The sequence below is a fragment of the Melanaphis sacchari genome, unplaced genomic scaffold, assembly GCF_002803265.2.
Source record: "Melanaphis sacchari strain LSU unplaced genomic scaffold, SCAv2.0 Contig31_pilon_pilon, whole genome shotgun sequence".
Classification (NCBI taxonomy): Eukaryota; Metazoa; Arthropoda; class Insecta; order Hemiptera; family Aphididae; genus Melanaphis; species Melanaphis sacchari.
Window position 1 is genome coordinate 2,676,981 of NW_020271193.1, and position 23,258 is coordinate 2,700,238.

General features: G+C 25.0%; 1 protein-coding gene across 3 annotated transcripts; it reads left to right on the top strand.

The window, feature by feature from the left end:
* The first annotated feature begins 18,091 nt into the window (after positions 1-18,091).
* On the top strand, positions 18,092-21,270 carry LOC112596365 (synaptobrevin homolog YKT6). Of its 3 annotated transcripts, none has more exons than XM_025342008.1 (6): positions 18,092-18,362; positions 18,463-18,660; positions 18,722-18,822; positions 19,480-19,650; positions 20,260-20,405; positions 21,174-21,270. In XM_025342008.1, the coding sequence occupies exons 2-5, from the start codon at positions 18,471-18,473 to the stop codon at positions 20,392-20,394; spliced, it is 597 nt and encodes a 198-aa protein (XP_025197793.1). In that variant the 5' UTR covers positions 18,092-18,362; positions 18,463-18,470; the 3' UTR covers positions 20,395-20,405; positions 21,174-21,270. The 3 variants fall into 3 exon arrangements, with proteins under 3 accessions (XP_025197793.1, XP_025197792.1, XP_025197791.1); XM_025342007.1 differs by lacking the exon at positions 21,174-21,270 and adding an exon at positions 21,021-21,145; XM_025342006.1 differs by lacking the exon at positions 21,174-21,270 and having other exon boundaries at positions 18,094-18,362; positions 20,260-20,658.
* The last annotated feature ends 1,988 nt before the right edge of the window (positions 21,271-23,258 follow it).

Sequence of the window (23,258 nt, forward strand, 5' to 3'; positions counted from 1 at the left end):
GACTGATATACGCGTACCTATACTCGTATACTTACTTAAACGTATCAAAATATTGAGAACAAATATGAAATAACCGACTCCACTCGGGTTGTGGTACAGAAATCTTTCATGAATGTATTGTTTTGGTACATATGTACCTAATAATATGACATATATCTATAAAACGTTGGTATTAACGTATTATAATATATATATCTAGAATATATTCTGTACGTGTGTTCATTGTTTAGCAATCAGTGGTTGTAGGAATAAGACGCACTATTTTTGATGTACCTAATAATGCGCTATATCGCTAACACCGTTATACATACCTAAAAAAAGATTGCTACAATCATTGCTACTTGTATTTGTAAATCAGTAATCACTGCAAATGTGGAGCTATCAAAATACCTACAACTTTTTCTGTTTTAGTTAGACAAATAATATATTACATATATAGATGTAGAATAAACAATATAAAGATAATTTGATCAAGAAGGAAACTCAATAGCTACAGTTAATATGTCTGCCAATGTCCATGCAATTTACATTTTTTAATAACTTTAATAATTTGTTTGAATGTTTTTTAAATTTATTATAACTTTTATTTATTTTTATTTTTATTACCACGAAATGTGAATATTCACATAAATTTATAACTTCCAAAGAATCATTTAGTGAGAATGCGCACTATTAATTTCATTAAAAAACACTACTTTATAATTTAATACATATAAACAAAGCGATATCGGCTTCGTTGTGTTAAGTTATAATAGTTATATTACTACTGCATGATGGCTGCAAAAAGTAGAGCTTATTACAACGAACATTTATCATGCTACTTCCAGCATGGTTACAAAAGGTATCTATCTGAATAATTTAGATTAATTTATTTATTCCTATAGATTTTAAAAGCAATTTCGATTTTCTTTCTCGTTTTATATAGATTAAAATGACATGGTATAACGTCTACCCCAATTTTATACAATAAGTATTCGCCTCAAACTCATTTGTTTCATGTTGTGATTATTCCATAATATTCTCATGCCTTAATCTAAAATTTTCTCCGTGAAATAATCTACAAAAATTAAAAAATCACATCAAAATCTGTTTAGCCATCTTATGAGGAATTATTATACAACCTTAAGGTATGAGGACTGAGTGCATGGACCCGAGTAGTAGGTTCACTCTTTACTAAATTTAAAATCTATATTTATTTTAGTTAAGAGGGTACTATAGGTAGTAGGTATACATCCCTACTATTCATTAATTTATACTTTACTATTATTTTATTGTTAAACGTATTTTCCAATAACGTTCAATATTTTAGTTTGAACACAATAAGACATAATAAAGATACATTTTTTTTTATTGAATTACGTTGTGTCTATACGTAATTTTATCAGTGCGAATTATCAGGATCAAATTTACAATTTACTTTATTATAATCTATGATACTCGTACATACTGTCGACTATCAGATCAAATTTTTATTTTTGTAAATTCACATTTAATAAATTATTTCAAATTATTTTAATCACAAAAAATATTTAAAACTAATTTAACACATTTATATTTTTAACATAGGTGCTTGGCACTTTATTATATTCAAATGTGCATAGATTTTATGTACTATGCAAACATTTATAACAAAAAAGTCAATAACCAGTATTGTTTACAGCTAATACCTAAGATAAAATTCAAAACTAAAACTAATTTTACTGTTTTATTTTTACATTTATAAGTTATATCTAGATAATTACTAGAAAATCAAAAATATTTTTATAATTGACCTAGTTTGCAGTAATTTGACCTAATTGTTGATTGCAAAACAATGTATACTATTACTTTAATTTGAAACTAACAAAAAAAATTAAGAGCTAAAAAAAATTATCAACAATAACAGAGCCTTGTAAAGTATTGTGATGCGAAGATTTTTGTTCGATGACACACTAACCTAGTTGTTGGACAAACCGCATATATATTCTTTATATGTGTGTAAGCCTATTTTTATTTTAACGCGAAATCAGCGAAATATTTGAATGTGTTCTAATAACGCTATGTCAGTTTTTAATCGAAAACCTTCAAAGTGTCGATATTCAAATTATACATTGCGGGAGTTCTATTTTTGTAGAATATAATATTAATCTTATTTGACAAAAAATATTATTACATTACAGTATATAGAAATTATTGTTGCCCGCAATTGAAGACGGGTTTTACAGCTTCTAGTAAAGATTTTATGAAAATAGTATTAATGTTGAAGTTGTTTAATTCAATTGAATTGAATTATAAATATATTTCGTAAATTAACAAGAATTATTAATTTATATTTTTTAAGTTATAGGTTGTTTTCATTTCAAGCATGTACAGAAAATGTTAATAAATTTTCTATCTGTAGATAGGTACTGGTGTCAAAACTCAAATGAAAAAAAATAAAAAAATAAAAAAAAATCATGACCTCCTGTGGTCAATATGGTATCTGCAAGTATACTAAAAATCATAATATCGATTATCGCTAAATTATTAAAAATTTATTTTAAAATTTTTCTTATAGATTATTGAATATTTGCATGATACACAGTATTGCTGGGCATCGAGACGACATTACTAAAGAGGCGAGTAATTGTAGCAAGCATATTTCTGCAGTAGTATTTGGCTCGGCTATTTAAGTTTTGTGTGAGCTATTTATAAAATTTATTTTTTTTAAATACATTCAGACTACGATGTTAGATTAGATATTAATAAATTATACTATTTAGTATAGTCAGTGAATGGGATAAAGTTTAAATGTGATGGGGAGTGAATTATTTGGTTTTATTTTGCTACTTACATTTACGTATACTAATTAGAATAACGGTTCCCGATATACCGCTATAGATATAAGCTACTGTCGTTGAATTCAATAAATATTTTTATTTTTAATATATTCATACATGTATTATATAATTTTACTTTATACGCTAATGGTAGAATAAAGGCATCTCTAAAGTCGATATGTTGACTGTATTTATTAAAGGCAAAAGAGAATACAATAACAACGTTATTATTTTATACTTAAATATAGTCAAAATTTATTCATTTTTAAACTTTAAAATTTTCTTGAAATTGGGGTGGGGGGGGGGGGGGTGGCGGCAAATGTCACCTTTTTCAATAAGGACGTACCTGTGATAGAGTATCTTAAAAGGTTTAGATTTTAGTTAAATCACACAAGTTTTTTGTCATATTTTATTTGATATAATTATTATTTTGCTTGGCGCATTGAAATACAAATAATGTTTTCATATTAAACCATTTAATTTTTCTGGCATATGCTTTGCAAAAGTTACATAAAACACAATAATAAATGATTTATTATCCATAAAAAGAATACTTGAGCACCTTTTACTATAGATATTCGTATATTGTGAAAATATCAATGATTGTTGTGCGAGTGATTACTGCAACAGAAGTTTCGTATATAATTATTATACTATTGCAGGCTACATCATGTTAGGATCTTACGTTAAATAACTTTTTGTTGAAAGCTAGAGATGGCTTTGCATGGGAACTATAGCCTATAGAGTCAAATTCCTTCTTATATTTGTTTTGCTGCGCACATTATAATTGTATACATAATAATATAATATATATTTATGAATAGAATGATTTAAGATATTTTTTTTATTATTATCTTAAATCATGATGTATAAAATTAAGGTATTTAGAATATAATTAATTTGTATTAATCTACTATAATTTATATAATTTATGTTTTTTTGTAAGAGAACATAATATGTTTATCAAAATTAAATGGAGGGAAAATGATAATATTTAAATATCGTAGCTCCACTCCCCCCTCGATGATCATTGAAAACATATTGCCTCCTGGTAAATAAGTCTGACGCAATCACTGTTGAAAGCTTATAAAAAATAAGTTAGGTACCTAGACTACTTAGAGCAGGTTACAGCTGCAGGTCACGTCTGGTCCAGTGATATTACATAATAAATTTAATTATCCTATCTGACCTAGACGTGTCTCATTTTTCAGCAATCTAAAAACATATTATAAAACGTATTTAATATAGATAAATTATATAAGTTATAATAGTAAAGTTATTATACGCCGAGTTGAGTCTATAAAAATATATATTTTTGCCACTCATTAATAACAAATGTATTGTCATATGGTTATGGTTTTTGTATTTATGTTTTATTTTTGATAATTCATCATGATAATACCCGGAAAAGTTTATTTTTTCATAAAATAATGGACATATCATATATCAGACGGAATATAGAATGATTTATATTATAAGAAAATTAATAAGTTATCGCTGTATATAAAATACATTTCCGCATTGTATCAAACAACAGTATATAACAAAATATTTTAATTTATTATGTGTTAGTATGTAACTATATGTTTTGAGAAGAAGCGACACCAAGGTTTGGTGTACATATATAATATATATCGTTCATGCATAAATAATAACTAGTGAAATAGCAAAATCGAGAACAGAAACTTTATAGTTAATGCAGTTTTGTTATAAATAATTAGGATTATTGAGATAAAACATTTATTACAAAAAGTGAAGGAAACAATATTTTCAAGGGCATCCTCTAAAGTTCTAGCATTTATTTGAAATATGTATATATTAAGAAAAAATAATTAGAAAGCTAGTGAATCATTAGTAATAATGATATACAGAGTGATCCACTTAACATGCTCAATTCCTTTTTATCCTATTCTTATAATATATTTATTCATTTTTTTTTTTTGATATTCAAAATATATTCTAATATTTAAAAAAAACGTAATTAATTTTTTGCTTAAAAATGGATATTATAACTAATATTAAAATTTTTTTAAATAATAATGAAAGTTATTTCTACTAAAATAAATAAATAAATAAATTTATAATAGTTAACATTGGGGATTAAAAAAATATTTTATCAGTTTTAAAAATGTTTAGGTTATAGCTGGTATGTATATTGCAATTTATAAGTTAATATGGGCTTTCTTTTATGTAAAACTTATTGATTATATGATAGAAGTTTTTGTTTTAAAAAAGAATTTAATTATTAAATCAAAAATGTACAATAAGCTACAAAAACACGTTTACATATAATATTTATATTTACATAAGTATATGTACCTACTACCATCATATCATAAATATCCTTATTTTTTTTTTATATAATTTAACAATTTTATTTTTTATCTGTTTGTAGGCATTTAAAAGCCATAGTAGTATAAGCTTATTAATATATACTATTAAATATCTTTATAATCCTGCTCAAATTAATTTTAAAATTTATAATCTGTACAAATAAATATAACGTATAATAAAAAAATGTGATATTATGAAAAAAGGAACGGGGGGGCATATGCGATAATATATTGTTATCTTCCTTATAGACATTTTAAGTTCTAGTTTTTATCAATAATCTAATAAATATTTAAATAATAAATAACGGTTTTGGTTATTATGATTTATATTAAAAAATACTAATCGTGGGGACTTGAACATTTTTGTCATTATGTATTTTTTTTTCTACACACAAAGAAATTGTCTAAATATTATTAGACTAATTTTAATCTATTTATACCTAGAAAATATTCACACTATCATAATATTACATGGCACGTGGCATTAGCTTACGAGTTTTAAGAAATAATATTATATCATTTTGTATACTGTACTTTTACCCCTTGGGATATTATATAAATTATATATTAATATATGTGATGTTTTTGATAAAAATTAATTCATCATAGTGGACTTCAAATATAAATACAAATTACTTATCTTGATAATAGATTATAAAATATCATCATAGCTGATACATAATTTCCGCTCAAAATCGTTTTTCGTATGTATTGATTTATAATTGAATTAATTCAAATTTAACACATCAACACGATAATTTATAGGTATTATAGGTAGGTACTCAATATGATAACTGATAAGTTACATTTGAAACATACTATTCTACAGCAAAGTGATTTTTCTAATTTTTATGTAGGTACTAAGTTAAACCTATAATAAGTAACAGCTAAAAAATCGAGCTTCTTGCAGAATTGTTTATCAGTATATTGTAACTATTCTAAGTAAATCTAATATAACAGCATAGTTAGGTTGTATACGTAGTGTAATGTATAGGTATAGTTATTTGAGTTAATACGATCCATCAATGTAATAATTATACTAAACATTTCGTAGATAGATAAGAAATAATTTGTACCTACTGGCTATTTATTAATAAAGCAAATTAATCATTAAATAATATAATTTGGTGAATGTGACAACGTTGTAATGCAATTCAATATTCATTAAGTGTACGCAATAGCATCAAACATTCAGTTTATTTGCAGTATATGCAATAACTTAGGCAGAACTAGACATTTTTAATAAGAAGGCATGCTCGTAATGAGGGCGGCAGGAGTAGGAGTTGAGTAGCACATATAATATTTCCATATAATTTATGAGGAAAAATACTTTGTTTTATTTAGTTATATGTAATTTATGCTTTACTTATAAAAGTTATATAGATACTATTCGGCAAAACACTTTGCTATTTAAGTATAAATTATATGTGTAAGTACTATATAGGTACCTATACTTAAACTGATTTTAAAAATCTATAAATTAGTGGTTTCTTATTTTAACAAATTATAAGTATAAATAATTGCAATTACTTTTATATAATATTATAGTTCGATGTTTATCGTAATTATTTTATAGTAGAATTATAGAAATAATTTAAAACTAATGTACTTAAATCTAAATGATATTTGTTACAAATTATAAAATAGAATATATTATAATGTATTATGCATTATGTTTTAAAAATATTAAAATTTATCAAGTACTCACTTATCTAACTATAATTCACATTTTTAATAACTTTTCAACGTCACCGTGGGTCGCTTGTAAAAATTAAGCTTCTATCGACCAACCTATATCGGGCATATAAATTGATCAAATTTAAGTTTTTTTTAAAATTCAATGTTATATGGTATACCTATACTAATACCAATTTATATATATAAGCTAAAAGCTTTAAGTGAATGATCTCAGATTGATCTATTCGAGGAAAAAGGTTGTAAAAATCAAATCATTCAATTACCTACCTAATAATTAATTCTAGGTACCTACCTATTCATGATTTGTCTAGTTCCGACTATGTAGCAATAATATTCAATCATATTCATCAGTGAAGATTTATTCAACTGATTTTGTATACTTAAAATATTGGAATCTCCTATAGATGACTTGGCAATAAAAATATAGTTGCATACCTACTTCTGCCTATGACCTACAGAAAAATTGTATCAAGTATATACATACTATATGGAACATAGTCATACATAAGTACCTATCCATTAATGTAAATACTATACATAATAGGTATACAGGAGTCATACAGTCTCAACAGGAAGATGATAGTGTTGATCGTGTATCGTAGCACTGTGATTATCGATATGACTACCTTCATATTCACCCATCTATAACTATTGTATATTGTTATTGAGCGTACACCATCAGTAATGCTTATTAATAGTATCAGTATCTACTTTGGCAGTTGTCAATAATTGACATAGCTCGTTTTTGATGACAAAATATGTATTGCGGACTTAGCGTATAATCGATTGCATTTTAATTGTTGACGAACAGTTCAGAATTTTATAGGTTTTACATTGATGACTTTATAGTTTATTATAATATCGTGCTATTATTTTATGATCGTGCAAATAGTTGACCAGATGTTATGCTTTAGTGCCTACGTCACAAAAGTATAAATGCACATAATATATACTTATTACTTCAATACATTTCTCGTAATAACCGACACGATGTCACAACCGATATAATTTTTCGGTTTTAAAATACTGACGTTTTAAATAGGGAATAAGATCCGTTTTCTTTTTAATTTTCAGTTTATTTTTAATTTAATTGTTTCCAGTTAATATTTATTGTCTATGTATAATATATATATAAATAACATATTCTGGCTCACTGATTCATCATTGTCTATAGTTGGAACCGCTGAAGCTTTACGATTATGAAATTTGGTTAGTAATTTCATTTTATGATGTAGAAACCCACTAAGAAAGGATTTCTCAAAATTCATCCGTCAAAGGGTGTTTTTTTAAACTACTCTTTATTAATTTTTTACTGCAATAATGTGTGTGTTGCTTAATTAATAATAATGTATAATTTATAATTATTACTAATTTATAGTAAATTTGTATAACACTTGTTATTATATTAAATATTTAAATAAATTAGAAAAAAAATATTTAGTTGTAAAATAATTTATAAATATTTTTAAATATTTATAAATAGTGCTTAATTATTCTCGAGAATATATAAATATATAAAATTGCTATATTTTTTTTCTCCGTGTTTAACCGACAATAGAGGAGAATCTGTTTGAACAATACTACTCCTCTGCTGTCATCGTTAATTAGTGAATGAAATTTATAAATACTCACAATATATAACATACAATTATACATACAAATAAGTAGAAACAACTTAGGCCAGTCTGTATTTCCGTTCTACTGTTTGCCGGAGAAGTGCTCAGCAATTTGAGGGGGTAACTCATATATTGCCTTTTGCTTCAGCCTCAGTAAACCCTCGTAAAATTCTTTGCAGCCTAGTATTCCCTCTACCATATTATTGTAGAAGGACAGCGTGACCCGCTTGAAAGCAGCTGTATTCAGTCCCAAAATTTTCGGCTTGATGGCTAAAATCAAAAGTGAAAATTGTTATTTTTACCAAATTATAAGAAACCCTTTTCTTAAATTTTCAAGCTTTTTAGCGGAGAAAAATTTCAAAACTTAGGTCAATAATTTTTAAATGTCTGATAAATAGCTCAAAAAAAAAAAAAATAAATATTTTGAAAATAATACCATATCTATAAAATGATAAAATTAAATACTTGATAATATTTCTAAGTATTTATGAATATTAATTTGAAATTCTAACAAAAAATCAATTTGTCAGAAATTGGTGTTGCGTAAATATTCCAATTTTTCCGATTTATTTTTAATATATACACGTAGATAATCACTATTTACTCAGATTACCCATAAATATACGCCTGGTAAAAGAATTGTATTGATTACTTTGTTGCTTAAAAAAATATTTATCTTAAAATTAAAGCAATATGTTTCTTGTGTTGCATTTAAATATTAACAGAATTATAACGTATGCAATATATATATTTATATACACACGACCCAACTATAATGTATTATATTATAAGAGTTTAGTTTTTATATAATATGTGTATCTTATTTCGGCTGTGTATGTAAGTCATTTAATATACGTATAAAATATACATATATATATTTATATATATATGTAAAACAAAAATTGTTTATTGTTAGTTTTTATACACTATACCATAGTCCCCAGATGTTTCAAATTTCAGAATGCTTGAAGTAATAATTTACAATATACAGTACTTCAAAATTTACATGTTTATTTAATAAATAATTTACTGACTAATGAGTTAAAGAAATTTCTTTATTAATTATGTGAATTATGTGTTTACATTATCCTTGAACAACTGCGTTCATAATGCTGAATAATGAAAATATTTGTTAGTAATAGTATATTTTATTATGGTGTACTTAACAAAGGTTCAAGCTGTACTGATAATGTATAATATTTTGTATGGCTACACTAAATAGGTAGGTATAGTATGCCAGTACCTATATTTATATATATTTATACATTTCAATCGACCATACTCCTACAACTATACATCAACATCAAAATATTGAATTTGATAAAAAAAACGATAAAATTAAGAAGACACACAATATCTGCATTTGCTCTCAATAGTTTGATTGTCTCTATTTTATACAATAGGTACATGCAGTTTAAAATAGAAAATGTACATTATGAAGTTTTTCTCTCTGTGTTTTGATGAAGATGTTTTTTTAAGTGACTAAATTAAATGTGAAAGGCTGAACTTAAATTTGTAATATTATGCGCACCTGTAAAACGGAGACAACAAATGGGAGTGTAGTGTCCTCTTAATAATTTATAGAAATATTATTATCTAAGTCTGATTTTTATCTGTAGTATAAGTGTATATTAAACTAATTAAACAATTAAATTACATACTATTATTTATTAGGGCTCCAACATTTTATAAAAACAAAAACAATAATATTACATTTTTCTATAACTTATACATATTTTACACTACACACTAAATGTAATAATATTGATCATGATCTATTAAAAAATAATATGTATTGGTAGTGGGAGGGACAAAAGCCCGTAAAAGTCACACCTCACTATAAAATATTTAATTCTTAATCGCATTTCACCTCCCAAACTTAAAGACCTATTTTAGATATGTTTGTATATAATTAATAGCTAAATTAAATTTGTATGAAATAGCTTATTCATATTTATTATTGTTATATCAAAAAAAAAAAATATATATATTTGATTCTGAATTTTTAAATAAATTATGAACTAAAATAGTCGTAATTTTTCTAGAAAAATTGGCTGAAAATTAAAAATGGCCTTAAATTACAAATAAATAAATTATTTAGATTTTTATTGTATTGATATACATATATACTATTAAAGTAAAAAAAGAAATGTTTAGGTGTTTAAAAAAAAAATGTATGAGAAAAATTATCAACTTCTGATCCTTTAATTTCTATATATTATTATTATCTGTATGACCATATGCATAAATATTATATATATATGGTATATTATATTTTAAACAGCTCTCTAACTTAATATACATAATACAGTATAATATATACCCAGTGAATTATTGATGTATCTGATTTTAATTTTTAAATGATCTGAGATTAATAACTTTATAGTAGAATCAAACTATAATGTATTATAAAATTGTCAGTTATCATTTTAAGTATAAGGTACAAATCATTATTTCATTTTGAGTCGAGATAATAGAATAAAGGAACATTCAAAAGTACAACAGTGCCACTTAAATATGTTATCGATCTCCAAAAATAAAATACATTTACCCGTGTCTCAAATTGAAAATTGTTTGTAAAATGTTTAAATCTAGCCACACACATATTATCTGTATAATATGTCCAAACACTACTTTTAAAACGTATACGACCTATACCTACATCTACTTGGTATTTATTATGTTATAAATTATTTAATAGTATTGACAGTATAGACTATATAGTTACTTTTTATTAGCATTTTATTTGGCTTATTGTCTATGTAATATGTAGGTACTATTACTTGTAGAAATTATGTAAATTATTATTGGAATAATAATAATGATGTAGTTATAATAAAAAACATAAATCGAAAATAATTGTTTTGAAAAAAATTAATATAAGTATATAGTTGCGCATAAGCGCATTATAGCTGTTAAGCATGAAAGTCTTATCTTTTATTCCTACATTAATATTTAATCAAAAACCCACGAAATTAAATATATCTACATTTGGCTATACAATCGTCATAATGCATATAGTTTTTTTTTAGTATTTGTCGTCCTTTAAGTGTTTTCCGCCACTTTATTTTTAAAAATGTTTATAAAATAAATTGCAAAATTGTTATTGTTGATGTTTACGTTGATGATAATATAGTGTTAAGGATGCACCTTATAACACGTATGGATATGCTTTGTATGTGATATTATGATCACTTTATTATTATTATTGTTTACAACAGCCGTAACAACTATAGGTTGTCGGTTGTCGATTGTTTATTAATTTTTTGTTAAAATGTTCAAGCCCAGTGGTATTTTGTAAAGTATAGATACTTCAAGTCTAAAAATGCAACAATTGATTTCTATATATGACTCTCTATTTTGTTCTCAAGAGGTGGCGGCGAAAAAGCGATCGCTATAATTTATTTCCATTGAAGATTTAACAATTTTATATGGATAATATTATACCTTAATATACATAGAATTTTTACATTTATAAAATATTATAAAATAATTATTAATAATCAATGATTTATATGAATGATATGAATTGAGGATATATAGTATGTAAAAAATCACAAAAATTGTTATATGTTATATTAAAAATAGTTAAAGTTCGTATAACGTTAATAGCGTAGCCGGCCTTTATATACAAGCTTATTAGTTAATTAAGGTGAGTGTTTGACGATTGCACATTAATACATTAATATAGCCGTAGTAGTATGAATAAGTTATAGACTAGTTATGTGGATAAAAGTGCTTGACATTTTTCCCATATTTTAGTGAAATACTCAGACTATTACAAAATTGAATTTGTGACTATAAGTTGATTTATGTCAAAGCATATTAAGATAATAGGTGGTATATTTAACAATTATTATTTAATTTCCCAATAACATTAGGTTAATAGAAATACTTGTTAAAGTATTTATAGGCAGTTATAAATACTATTTTCAGTTTGTTAATGTGTTACAATATGTATAAAAAAATTACTAACATTTTATCAATGTAAGGCTTTTTATCATATAAATTTCAGATTTAATTTTTATTGAAATACCATTTGAAACTGACATTGGTACCACTTAAAAAGCAACTACATATTTTATCAAGTAAAAATTCAAATTTATATAATCATATAAAGTATACATATTAAATTCAACATGTTCTAAAAACGGTCGTACAAACTTGTATAACTCTTACATAAAGAAGTTTGAACCCACAAATGTGACTATATATTATCTAGATGGCGCATATCTCTTATTGTAGAAAACTGCACATTATACAATAAGTCGTACCGGAAAATAATGAAAGTTAAAATTTAAATATAATTGGTGCTTACTTATATAAAATCAGGACAAGTCTTCACGGAGGTAAATAAAGACGAATTCCCCAATCCCCAATTTTAAGGGCTCTCAAAAGGTATCTTAAGTTTTTTTCATTAACATATTTGACAATGTGAAGATGTAATTTCTTTTAAATGTTATATTGTTGCATAAATACAATTTGAGATAAAGAAAATAATGTATTAAATCCAGAGGCTCAACATTTTTTTGACTTGTTTAATCACAATTCTAAATCCCACCCCAAAATTTGTTTGTTCACGATTTCCTCGCACAGTACACATTTAATCATGATAAAATTTGTACATAATAAATTTAATTCACATATAGCAACAGGAAAATTAAGTGATCTAGTTATAATCGTTTATCATAGAATTGGGTGACGTGTACTCGAATTATATGGTCGGTGACTTAGACTCACTAACAGATAATACCGTTGTTATACGTTTGCAAATGTTATGACTCACGATAAACCATGTACGGATACGATGTAAAATTATGGACAATGGTGGCGTCAAACGGTATCCATGAAATTCGTTGATTTTTTAATAAAGCATATTATAGACTCGAGACGTTAACGGCAACGCCATCTAACGTCACTGTTTTAAACGTTTTAATAAGCATAGCAAGTACCTACTCGTCGAAGATTTTATGAGGGCATGTTATATAGGCAATTTTAATACATCCATGCAAAATGTGTTCACTGTATCCAGTCATTTTTTTATTCAAGTATTAAGTAATATAATAAAACTTTCAGATAAAAGTAATTGTAATAATAATAATATTTTACAATTATATGTATTTAAATAAATACAATAAACTTAAAAAAAATTTTCATAAAAAACTATGAAGATCAATCGATATTATACTTGTTTCTTGACCGATGATCATTATTATTTATCACACATTTCATTTGTTTCTGCAGGTTTTCAGCGACAAATGTGTGTTGAAAAATTGTATATGCTGAACACAATGGCGAGTAATAGTTATATTACTAACATAAAAATTCTTAGAATGTATTCTATTTTCTAATATCCATATACATGTAGTGAAATTACCTCTAAATTCATATTTATTAATTGAAATGTAATATACATTTTAAAGTTTTAAAATAATATTTAGCATTAACCACGTTAAAAACAGTGACACGTGCTCATGGTCTAGCGCCACAATTAGACATAATTATATTGATATAACATGCTGCATGAGAGCTCTACAATTTATTGAGTTTGTCATGGAATCAACTAAAATATTTACCCTAAAAAACTTAGTTAAGAAGTTGTTTTATGCTCTTATACGTGATACATTCTAAAATATTATTCATTATTATGAAATCTATATCTAGTGTTCATTGCCATTGGTTTTATTACACTTAAAAAAGAAAGTTCATCAAAAGTTCTTAAGGTATGTTATTACTTATTTTTATTTTGTATATTTTCATTTATCTACCGCTCACGACTACATGCACTTCTGTTACAAATATTCTTGATTAAGTTTCTTTAACTAACCGTAGATGGGTATTATGTGTAAATATTTTTTAATAGGTATTTTCACTAAAATTATAGATTCTTCTATTATTTTATTTCTTATTTTGAAATTCCGCAATATATTACACGTTCGGCTATAATATCCATTTAGTTTCGATTTAATTTCGATTTAGTTCTATTTATGAATAGATCTCAAATCTCAAACAACTCTCGGTTTTCGTTACATAATTTTTTCCCACTCCGTGCAAACTTAAGATGACTCAAAGAAATATGGTAGAAATGTGTTGGTGTTCTTTAAATTTTATTTAAAGGTCAGCATATCAATAATTTAAAGTTTGATTAAAAAAAAATAAAAAAAATAGCCATAAATTTAATATGTCTTGTGCGTTGAAACATTTCGTAATTGGAGTATAGGCTAAGGCAGATAATTTATCAGGTACACTTTTATTTTAAATATTCAAGTCAACAAATAGCTCGTTTAAATCACCACACGTCTACACACAATATGAATTTTAGATTTAGAATTTTTATTGTCAAATACCTATAGATTGTTTGGGAATTTACATATATAAATATAATCGTAGGAACTGTTTGAAAACCAAAAAAAAAAAAAAATGTTTTCATAATTATGAAATCTGAATTTTTTTCATAGGGATCGATCCGTTAATTATTAACAGTTTAGATAAATAAATAAACATTACATTGTAATACTTGCCTATGCCTATGCCCCGTATGCGATCAAGTTCATTCACTCATCAATTTCCGATACCGAATGGTGGATCTGAAAATATCATAGATATCACTTATAAGGCTCATTCTCGATTTATGGGACACGCAGCGAACATACGTACGTTAGATGACCTAATATCATACGCGTAAGTGACATTCGAGTCTTTTATTTATTTATATTTATTTTTTCAGTCACTGCATCAGCAACATATAAGGACATTCCGTTCGCCCGTCAAACATGATTATGTACGCGATGACGTTAAGTGATGTACAGCGCATTGTGACGAGGAGTCCTGGCCGTAGTTTAACGGTAATTTCGTTATAATTATGTCATTGCGGCTTCAGCACCATTATTAGGTAACCGCGGTCGTAACAATAATTAATAATTTTTTGTCATTATCCATATTTATTACAAACAGTAATCGCTGTTCTTAAACATCAGCGGACGTCCTGCACGTCATCACTGATGTAACTAATGTGACGATATTTTAATAATAATATTACAATATATCTATTTTTATAATTATTAATGCGTTAGCGTGACGATTTAACGAATAATAATTGTCATCCATTCATCTACATCACTACCAATTCATCACTTTATTGCGCTGATGACTTCACCACTTGCAGGGTCAGTGACATATATATTTGTCATTCAACCAAAATTAACCATCACGGAAAAATCTTATTTTGATTTGATAGAGGAAAATGGTACAAATTTGTTTTTTGTTTTTGAGGAAAATAGCTACATTCATATTTGGAAACTTTCATCGTTGATTGCTATTATTATTTTGATTAATATTTAAGGTAGTTCTTCTACAGAAATAAGTATGAATGGTCGGTCAATGTGATCACATTATGTATTAATATTAGTACTTGCTATACATTGACATAATATTATTAATCGCTAAATTATAAGAGTTAATAAAAATAACAACAAAAAACTGTTTTAATTGTTTAAATAATTGCGATGTAGAGATTTTAGTGTACCTATATGTTAAGTAAATAGATAAATTATGATTTTATTATTTTTATGGTCATATATTATATATTACATCGTATTTATAATTTATATTATGCTTATATAGCCTTATGATTTTGTATTGACCAACTCTTATTTTGTCCACGCTCGATTTTAAAGGGATTTAATATTACTTACAGCTAGTAATTTTAATGACATTTTGAAAAAAATAAGCATTTTGAATATATTTTAACAAGTGTACTTGTTAAAAGTGACATATATGTAAATTGTAATCCTTTACTCTCACATCACTACGACACTACCATGTCTATATCAGTATTATATTTAATTGTTGCGAAATCATCTAGAGCGCAGATTTAGGCATCTGTCAAGACCTTAAGTCGATAGACGTAGGTACGCTGTATTTTTTTAATTGATAACTGACAAGGACCTAAATAATGCAAACGTTAGATCTTGGTTAGCCAATTTACGACACCTGCAGTTTTAGAGAAAATGTTTGCTTATACGATTGACAGAATACGGTGGTAAATAAATTAGTTTTTCAAATAAGTTATTACTAATTTTAAATGGAACTTAATGCATAGAGCGATTAGCTAATTTTCAATGTGCAAAATGCAGAAACTTTAGTAAAAGTTTTAGATCAAAGCATTTTTCTATTATAAGTAGTGTTAAAATAATAAATACACACATGAGACACATATTATTGTAAAATTGATACATTCATCGTTTTACACAGAATCTAAAATATTATTTTAAAATTAAATTTTAGACTATATTGAACGGTTTGACAATGATTTTGAGTCATAGGAATAAAAATTATTTAATAGTTGATGAAAAATAATCGTAAAAATAAAAGAGGAGTCGATTTTATTTTGTTAAAGTTATTCATAGATGCGTCATGTACACGCTCAAATTTTAATTAATAAAATAAATAAATAAAAATTCAGCTAGAACTTTTTTTTCAAGTATAAATAATGTTTTTATACACATGTTATATTTCGGGGCTTAAATCCTTAAGATTAATTGGAAATCCACCACTGATTTCAATAATAGTATGATATAAATAAAATTAGAAAATATGAATAGAGACTTATGTCGTAGAATGATAGAACAATACATTCTACATAAATCATCCCCTAAATCGTTTTTGACGTACAATAATTTATCATTGAATTCAAAAGTAATTCAAGATCTATTATTATATTATCTACTATACAGTAGAGCAGTGGTTCTCAATCATTTTAAGACTGCGACCCAAATTTTCTTCTAAAAATCTATCGCAACCCCCATAGTTTTACCTACATTTACAGAATTTAAAAAATAATTTCAAAAAAACAAATTTTTTTATTACTTATTTACTACTTTATAATAATTTCTTACAATCTGTATAGTTAAAAAAACTTCTCGCGACCCACAGTTTGAGAAACGCTGCAGTACCTATTTCTGTCTTTTCGTTTTATTTATTATATATAAATTATATAATGCCGAAATGTAAATGGTTTTGACGTTCAATAGTCGGTTACATTCATAATATGTAGTATGTTTTAAATTCACAAATGTTTGGAGAAAGCATTTTTTCAACCGTCAGAAGCAAATGGTTACGTAAAGTTTGTAAGATAAAAGTAGGAGCTGATAAAGAGAATACAGTCGTGAATTCAAAATAAGGAACCCTTTTAAATCCTGACAGTAATTTACTTTATTTAGGAAAGGGATGGTCGGGGTGTCATAGTCATACATACCTTCTAAACCATCCCAGGTCTTAGCTTGCAGCTACGGTTTTAGAGGGAGTGGCTCAATTCTCCTAACATATTTTTGTTTATTTTATTATAAGTTCTCCAAATTTTGAAACAATAATTATTTTATACAGATTTAATTGGAATAATCGTTATTTAGAATTTAGAAAAAATAAATAAATCTAACTGTAGTAGTATTTTTAATTGCATTTTTCCTAAATAATAATTTTTTTAGTAATAATAATTAATATTACAACTTACTATTCGACGGTCGCGTTGGTTGGATGCACTGCAAAGAAAACCCCTTTCGTGTACCTATAAACTGTTGATAGCCAATTATTATTGTCCTTGTTATCATGTAAAATAACTTCAAATTTCCAAATAGCATGTAGTAGCATCACAATATATTTTCACTTCCCTATCGTAAATTCTCCAGGTTTATTAAATACGTTATCTACTAAATTTTAATTGGCCCATTTTAATATCGTTTGGTAGCCACGAAAATTTGTATTTATCATTTTCAATAATATCAATATCTAATTTTGATTTTTTTAACACACTACAATAAGATATTAAAAAATATTAATTTTACGACTTCTTATTTGAATTTTACTCTTAACAAAACAAGCTATTAATTGATATCATTTCAAGAAATTTATTTATCTAGGTAAATATTATGTTAACTTACTTATTATATAATTTCTTATTATATTTTATTTTTTAATGTTTTTTTTAACTATGTTAACTGTGTGATTTTTTTCTAACAGACGCCAATATGGTGAAATTGTTTGCTATGAGTGTGTTGTACAAAGGACCCAATGATTCAACGCTATTGAAGTCTGCATTTGAATTGCAGTCATTTGGTTACTTTCAACGTAAAAGTGTGCAGGAATTTATGGGATTTGTAACTAAAACCATTGTAGAACGCACAGCAACTGCTGCTAGGCAATCTGTAAAGGAAAAAGGTTTGAATCTATTAATTCTATTAATGCAATTAAATAGATTATCAGTGTTTATTAATTTTAGAATATATGTGCCATGTTTATGTACGAGCGGATAATTTGGCTGGTGTTCTAATATCTGATGATGAATATCCTCATCGGGTTGCACATACACTTCTAACAAAGGTAAACTCATGACAAAATAAATAGATATGATTACAAATTAAAGATACTCAAATGCGATTTCAGAAAAATGGTGAGTTTTCCATCGTTTTTCTTTGGTGGTTTTGTAATGATTTATTATTTTATATATTTAAATATAAGATAATTTAAAGACGTATTTATCTTTCAATCTTAAATACGTATAACAAAATAAAATTCAATTAGTTGTAATCATAACTTTTTATCTTATTATAGGTAAATTTAATTTAAATATTATATACTTATCACTTGCCTATAGTCTTTTAGATTTAAACATGTAGGAAACTACATATAATCTTTATGCACAAACATATTTTAATGTACATTTTTAAATTTTACTTCTCTTTTCATTTTAAATTAAATTTATTCATTTTTTATTAATTTTATTTAATTTTAAGTAAATAAATAATTTCAGTTTATCAATATTTATTTAATATCTCTAATTTGAAAACTATAGTTGCAATTATTGAATTGTTATAAATTATTATTGAGGTATAATAACAAATTCATTTCATTTAAAATTAACACCTATTACATTTGAGTAAGTTCTTACATTATTCCAAGATGAAAAGTTATCATTGTATAACTAATTTGTATTAATTAATCTTACCATTTAAATGCATTTTTTTTTTTTTTATCTAGGCATTGGATGAATTTTCTGTAAAAGTTCCATCACATAGTTGGCCAAAACTCAATGAAACACAAGTTACATTCAATGAACTAAATGCTATGTTAGCTAAGTATCAAAATCCTAAAGAAGCTGACGCTATGACAAAAATTCAACAAGATTTAGATGATACAAAAATTATTTTGGTAATATTTTATTTTTAATACACTGCTTTATTCAAAATTTTCATTAGTTTTGAGTACTTATAGAAAAAAAAATGAGAATTAAATTATTTAATTGATAATTTTTATCTTTATGACTATTCATAATTACTTGTCATTGAATGAGACAAATTACAAAATATTAATGTTTTCTGTATAACTCCTGATGCTAAATGACTATATTTTTTTGTAATTAATAAAAATAAAAAGCATTTTTCTTCCTTCTCATTCCAACGATTTATTTCCATATAACAAAATTATCTTTTTACCCATCCTAAACAATCTGTAACATTCCTCATTTTTTTTTTTAATCTATATTACTCATTTTAATCTATTTAATATTTACACATTTTGTTATCATTTAATTCATTTAATGTCTTCTTCAATACCCTATGTATCTCTTAATAACATGCTTTAATCCTCTCTAGCTTTTATAATTTTATTCTTTATTAATAGGCCTTATTTTCTGAGTTTTATTAGTTTTTTATTATTTCTTTTATGAACTATTCATCTTATACATTTGCTTAAACTATAGTGTATTTAATGAAATCAATGTTTTTTTCATCAAAGTTAAAATATTGTATAATATTTTAGCATAACACAATTGAGGCTGTTTTGGAACGTGGAGAAAAACTTGATGATTTAGTTGCCAAATCCGAAGGTTTAAGTATGCAGTCCAAAGCATTTTACAAAACTGCTAAGAAAACAAATGCATGCTGTCGAATGTAATGAATTGAATGGTAACCGTTATGACTACTGATTTAAGTATAAACATTTTTTTACTCAGTTAGTCAATTAAAATATGACTACTTATAAAGATATACAAAACAATATTTAGACTTATTTATTATTACATTCCGATCCCATCCCAATTTATATTTTATATTATAGTCGGTGAAAAGTGTGTTCATTACTTTTTATCCACATTTGGGGACATGATCAATATTTTGTTATTAACAAGATATAAAAATATATATTTTAACAAGAACAACAATGAGTTTAATTTAAAATTGAAATAAATTTGAAATTATTTCTTAAAATAAAAATCATTTTTATTAATATTATTTAAATATTGATATGTAAGTTAATTAAATTGAAAAATTTATTCAAATATACTGGTAATCATTGGATTTTTTTATAAAAATTACGCATGTTTCACTTATTTTTGGATCTGATTTTTTAATTTTCAAAAAAATTTATAGGAATTTTTTTTAGATGTATCGCAATAATTATTATCCATGACAATGTTTGGTAAATTATTGTTTTGTCAAATGTGAATTTATATTTCAATGGCCATACATTTTTTCGTAATTGAATTAAAGCATAATAACTGCTAGAGCTTGTTATGCTTCTAGAATTGTGGGATCTTGTAATATAAGGAAAAACAAACATCAAAACAACACTGATTTAAATATGTATCCAGTCAATTATTTCTGAAATCTGTATTAAAATGAAAAATAAGAAGAATAAATTGAAAATTGAACTCTATTTTGTAATTTCATGTTCAGAAGAAATTTTTAAGATTTTACCAATTTCTACCATTTATAATTGAAGAAAAAAACATGTTTGTTAAGTGAAGGTTCAAGGAATAATTGTTAAAGCTGTATTTTTTTTATTTTTTGTTTATATTATTTTATTGTTGTAAAAAAATAATTATTTAACTAATTTATAGTTAATAAATTGTTTAATCTTTTAAATTATTAGAATAATATTTATTGATAGTTTTGAGTTTAAATCCTTTAATTAACATAAGTAATTATTCTATTATTTGTACCATGTACCATTAACATATATATGAGAGAGGGCTTTTAAACATGTATCATAGAAAAATTTTAAATTTGATTATTACATAGTATGCAATTTGTTATTTGATAATCTCCATAGCCCCAAATATTTAATTAGCCCTTAAAACAAATTATTTAATCATCACTGTAATTTTACGTGGATGTTTGGATATTAAATTTGTGATATTTTATGTCATGTAATTTTTAACAAAACAGTTTTTTTTTTTACAATAGAACGGTTTTGTTCCTTATATAAGTATATTTCTTAATAGGCCCAAATTACACCTAAATGTGGATTTTTAACAAAAAAAATTTTTATGAATTGTAATTATGTATTTAATTTCTTTATTCAATTTTAAAGTTTTGTAAAATAGTTTGTTATTTAAGAAGTTAGTAGTTATTATGCTAAATATTATGTAATATATTAATTATCGCATTTTATTGTTAAATTTTGTGATTTATCCAAATATATTTAATATATTGATTACATATTAGCGATTGTCAAACATTAACATTAGTTTTGATTTTAAATTATACAATTTCTATACATTTTAGATTAATTTATATGTCCTTATTCTTGTATTAATATATGCAAATTATGGATCTTTTATTTATTTATTTTTAAGCAAATAGTTAATTTATTATGATCTTTCATAATGTATAAATACTCATGTGATCTTTATGTCCTTCATGATATAATATTAGAATTATTGATAATAATAATAAAATAATATTTTAACCATAAAAAATATGCATATAAATAATAACTTAGCACAATATTAATATTTCCATTCACAATTAATGTATTACTCAAGTTAAATAATTTAATCAATAATTACTCATTAAATTGAAATCATTGAATTATCTAAAAAATTACACTTAAAATTAAAAATATAAAATAATTTTTTTGTTAATTACTTCTGATTTCTAAATTTAAATTTTATATACACAGGTACTAAAATACTATACCTATTATATATTATATGGTTGTAATTTATAATTTAAAAAAATTGGTAGTAATTTTTTGCGCTGTATACCAATTGAGTCCCTATACCTGAAGGGAAAAAAAATTATATACTAATTGAGTCCTGGGTACTAACGAGATATATACTAATTGAGTCCGGGGTTAGGAAACTAATAGTATACGAATTGAGTCCGAGGATTATTTTGAGTAAAATATAAAATCAACCGTCCGAGTCCAGACAAAGCGAAAATTATGCCGCACAGCCGTGCCGGGCGTCAAAATGGATGTACTGATGTACAATATGTCAATATACGTATATAATACTATATATACATTTCGTTCATATCATTTTTATGACTTTCATCAGATAATATAGTAACATATTATTATACTATAGGCCGGGAATTTTAGATTTTATTTCTATCGTCACTAGTATCATAATTACCGATATATACTGATATAGTTCATATCAACTTGGAATTTTTTTGATTATATTACACACTCTAGTTTACGAGGTACACCAAGCATCATGGATGAAGTTATACTAAGTGAAAGAAATAAAACTATATTTGTAATCGACGGATACAAATTTCGTTTTCACAAAAATTTAGCCAATAATCACCAACGCTGGACTTGTTGCAAAAATAACTGTAAGTCATTTTTTAAATTAAATGAATTTAATACTATAGTTGAGAAATCTATTAATCATAATCATGAACAACCGAGTGAAAATTTAATAAATAGACAGAAAATTATCAATAAATTAAAACGTAAAGCTTTAGATGATCCAGTTGAGAGACCTTCAAAAATTATTCATAGAGAACTCAGAGAGAATGATACAGATA

Excerpts from the sequence above, each read along its gene's own strand:
- LOC112596365 (XM_025342008.1), top strand. The coding sequence starts at position 18,471 with ATGGTGAAATTGTTTGCTATGAGTGTGTTGTACAAAGGACCCAATGAT. Across the intron at positions 18,823-19,479 it reads CACATACACTTCTAACAAAG|GCATTGGATGAATTTTCTGT; the intron begins GTAAACTCATGA and ends TTTTTTATCTAG. Across the intron at positions 19,651-20,259 it reads ATGATACAAAAATTATTTTG|CATAACACAATTGAGGCTGT; the intron begins GTAATATTTTAT and ends ATAATATTTTAG.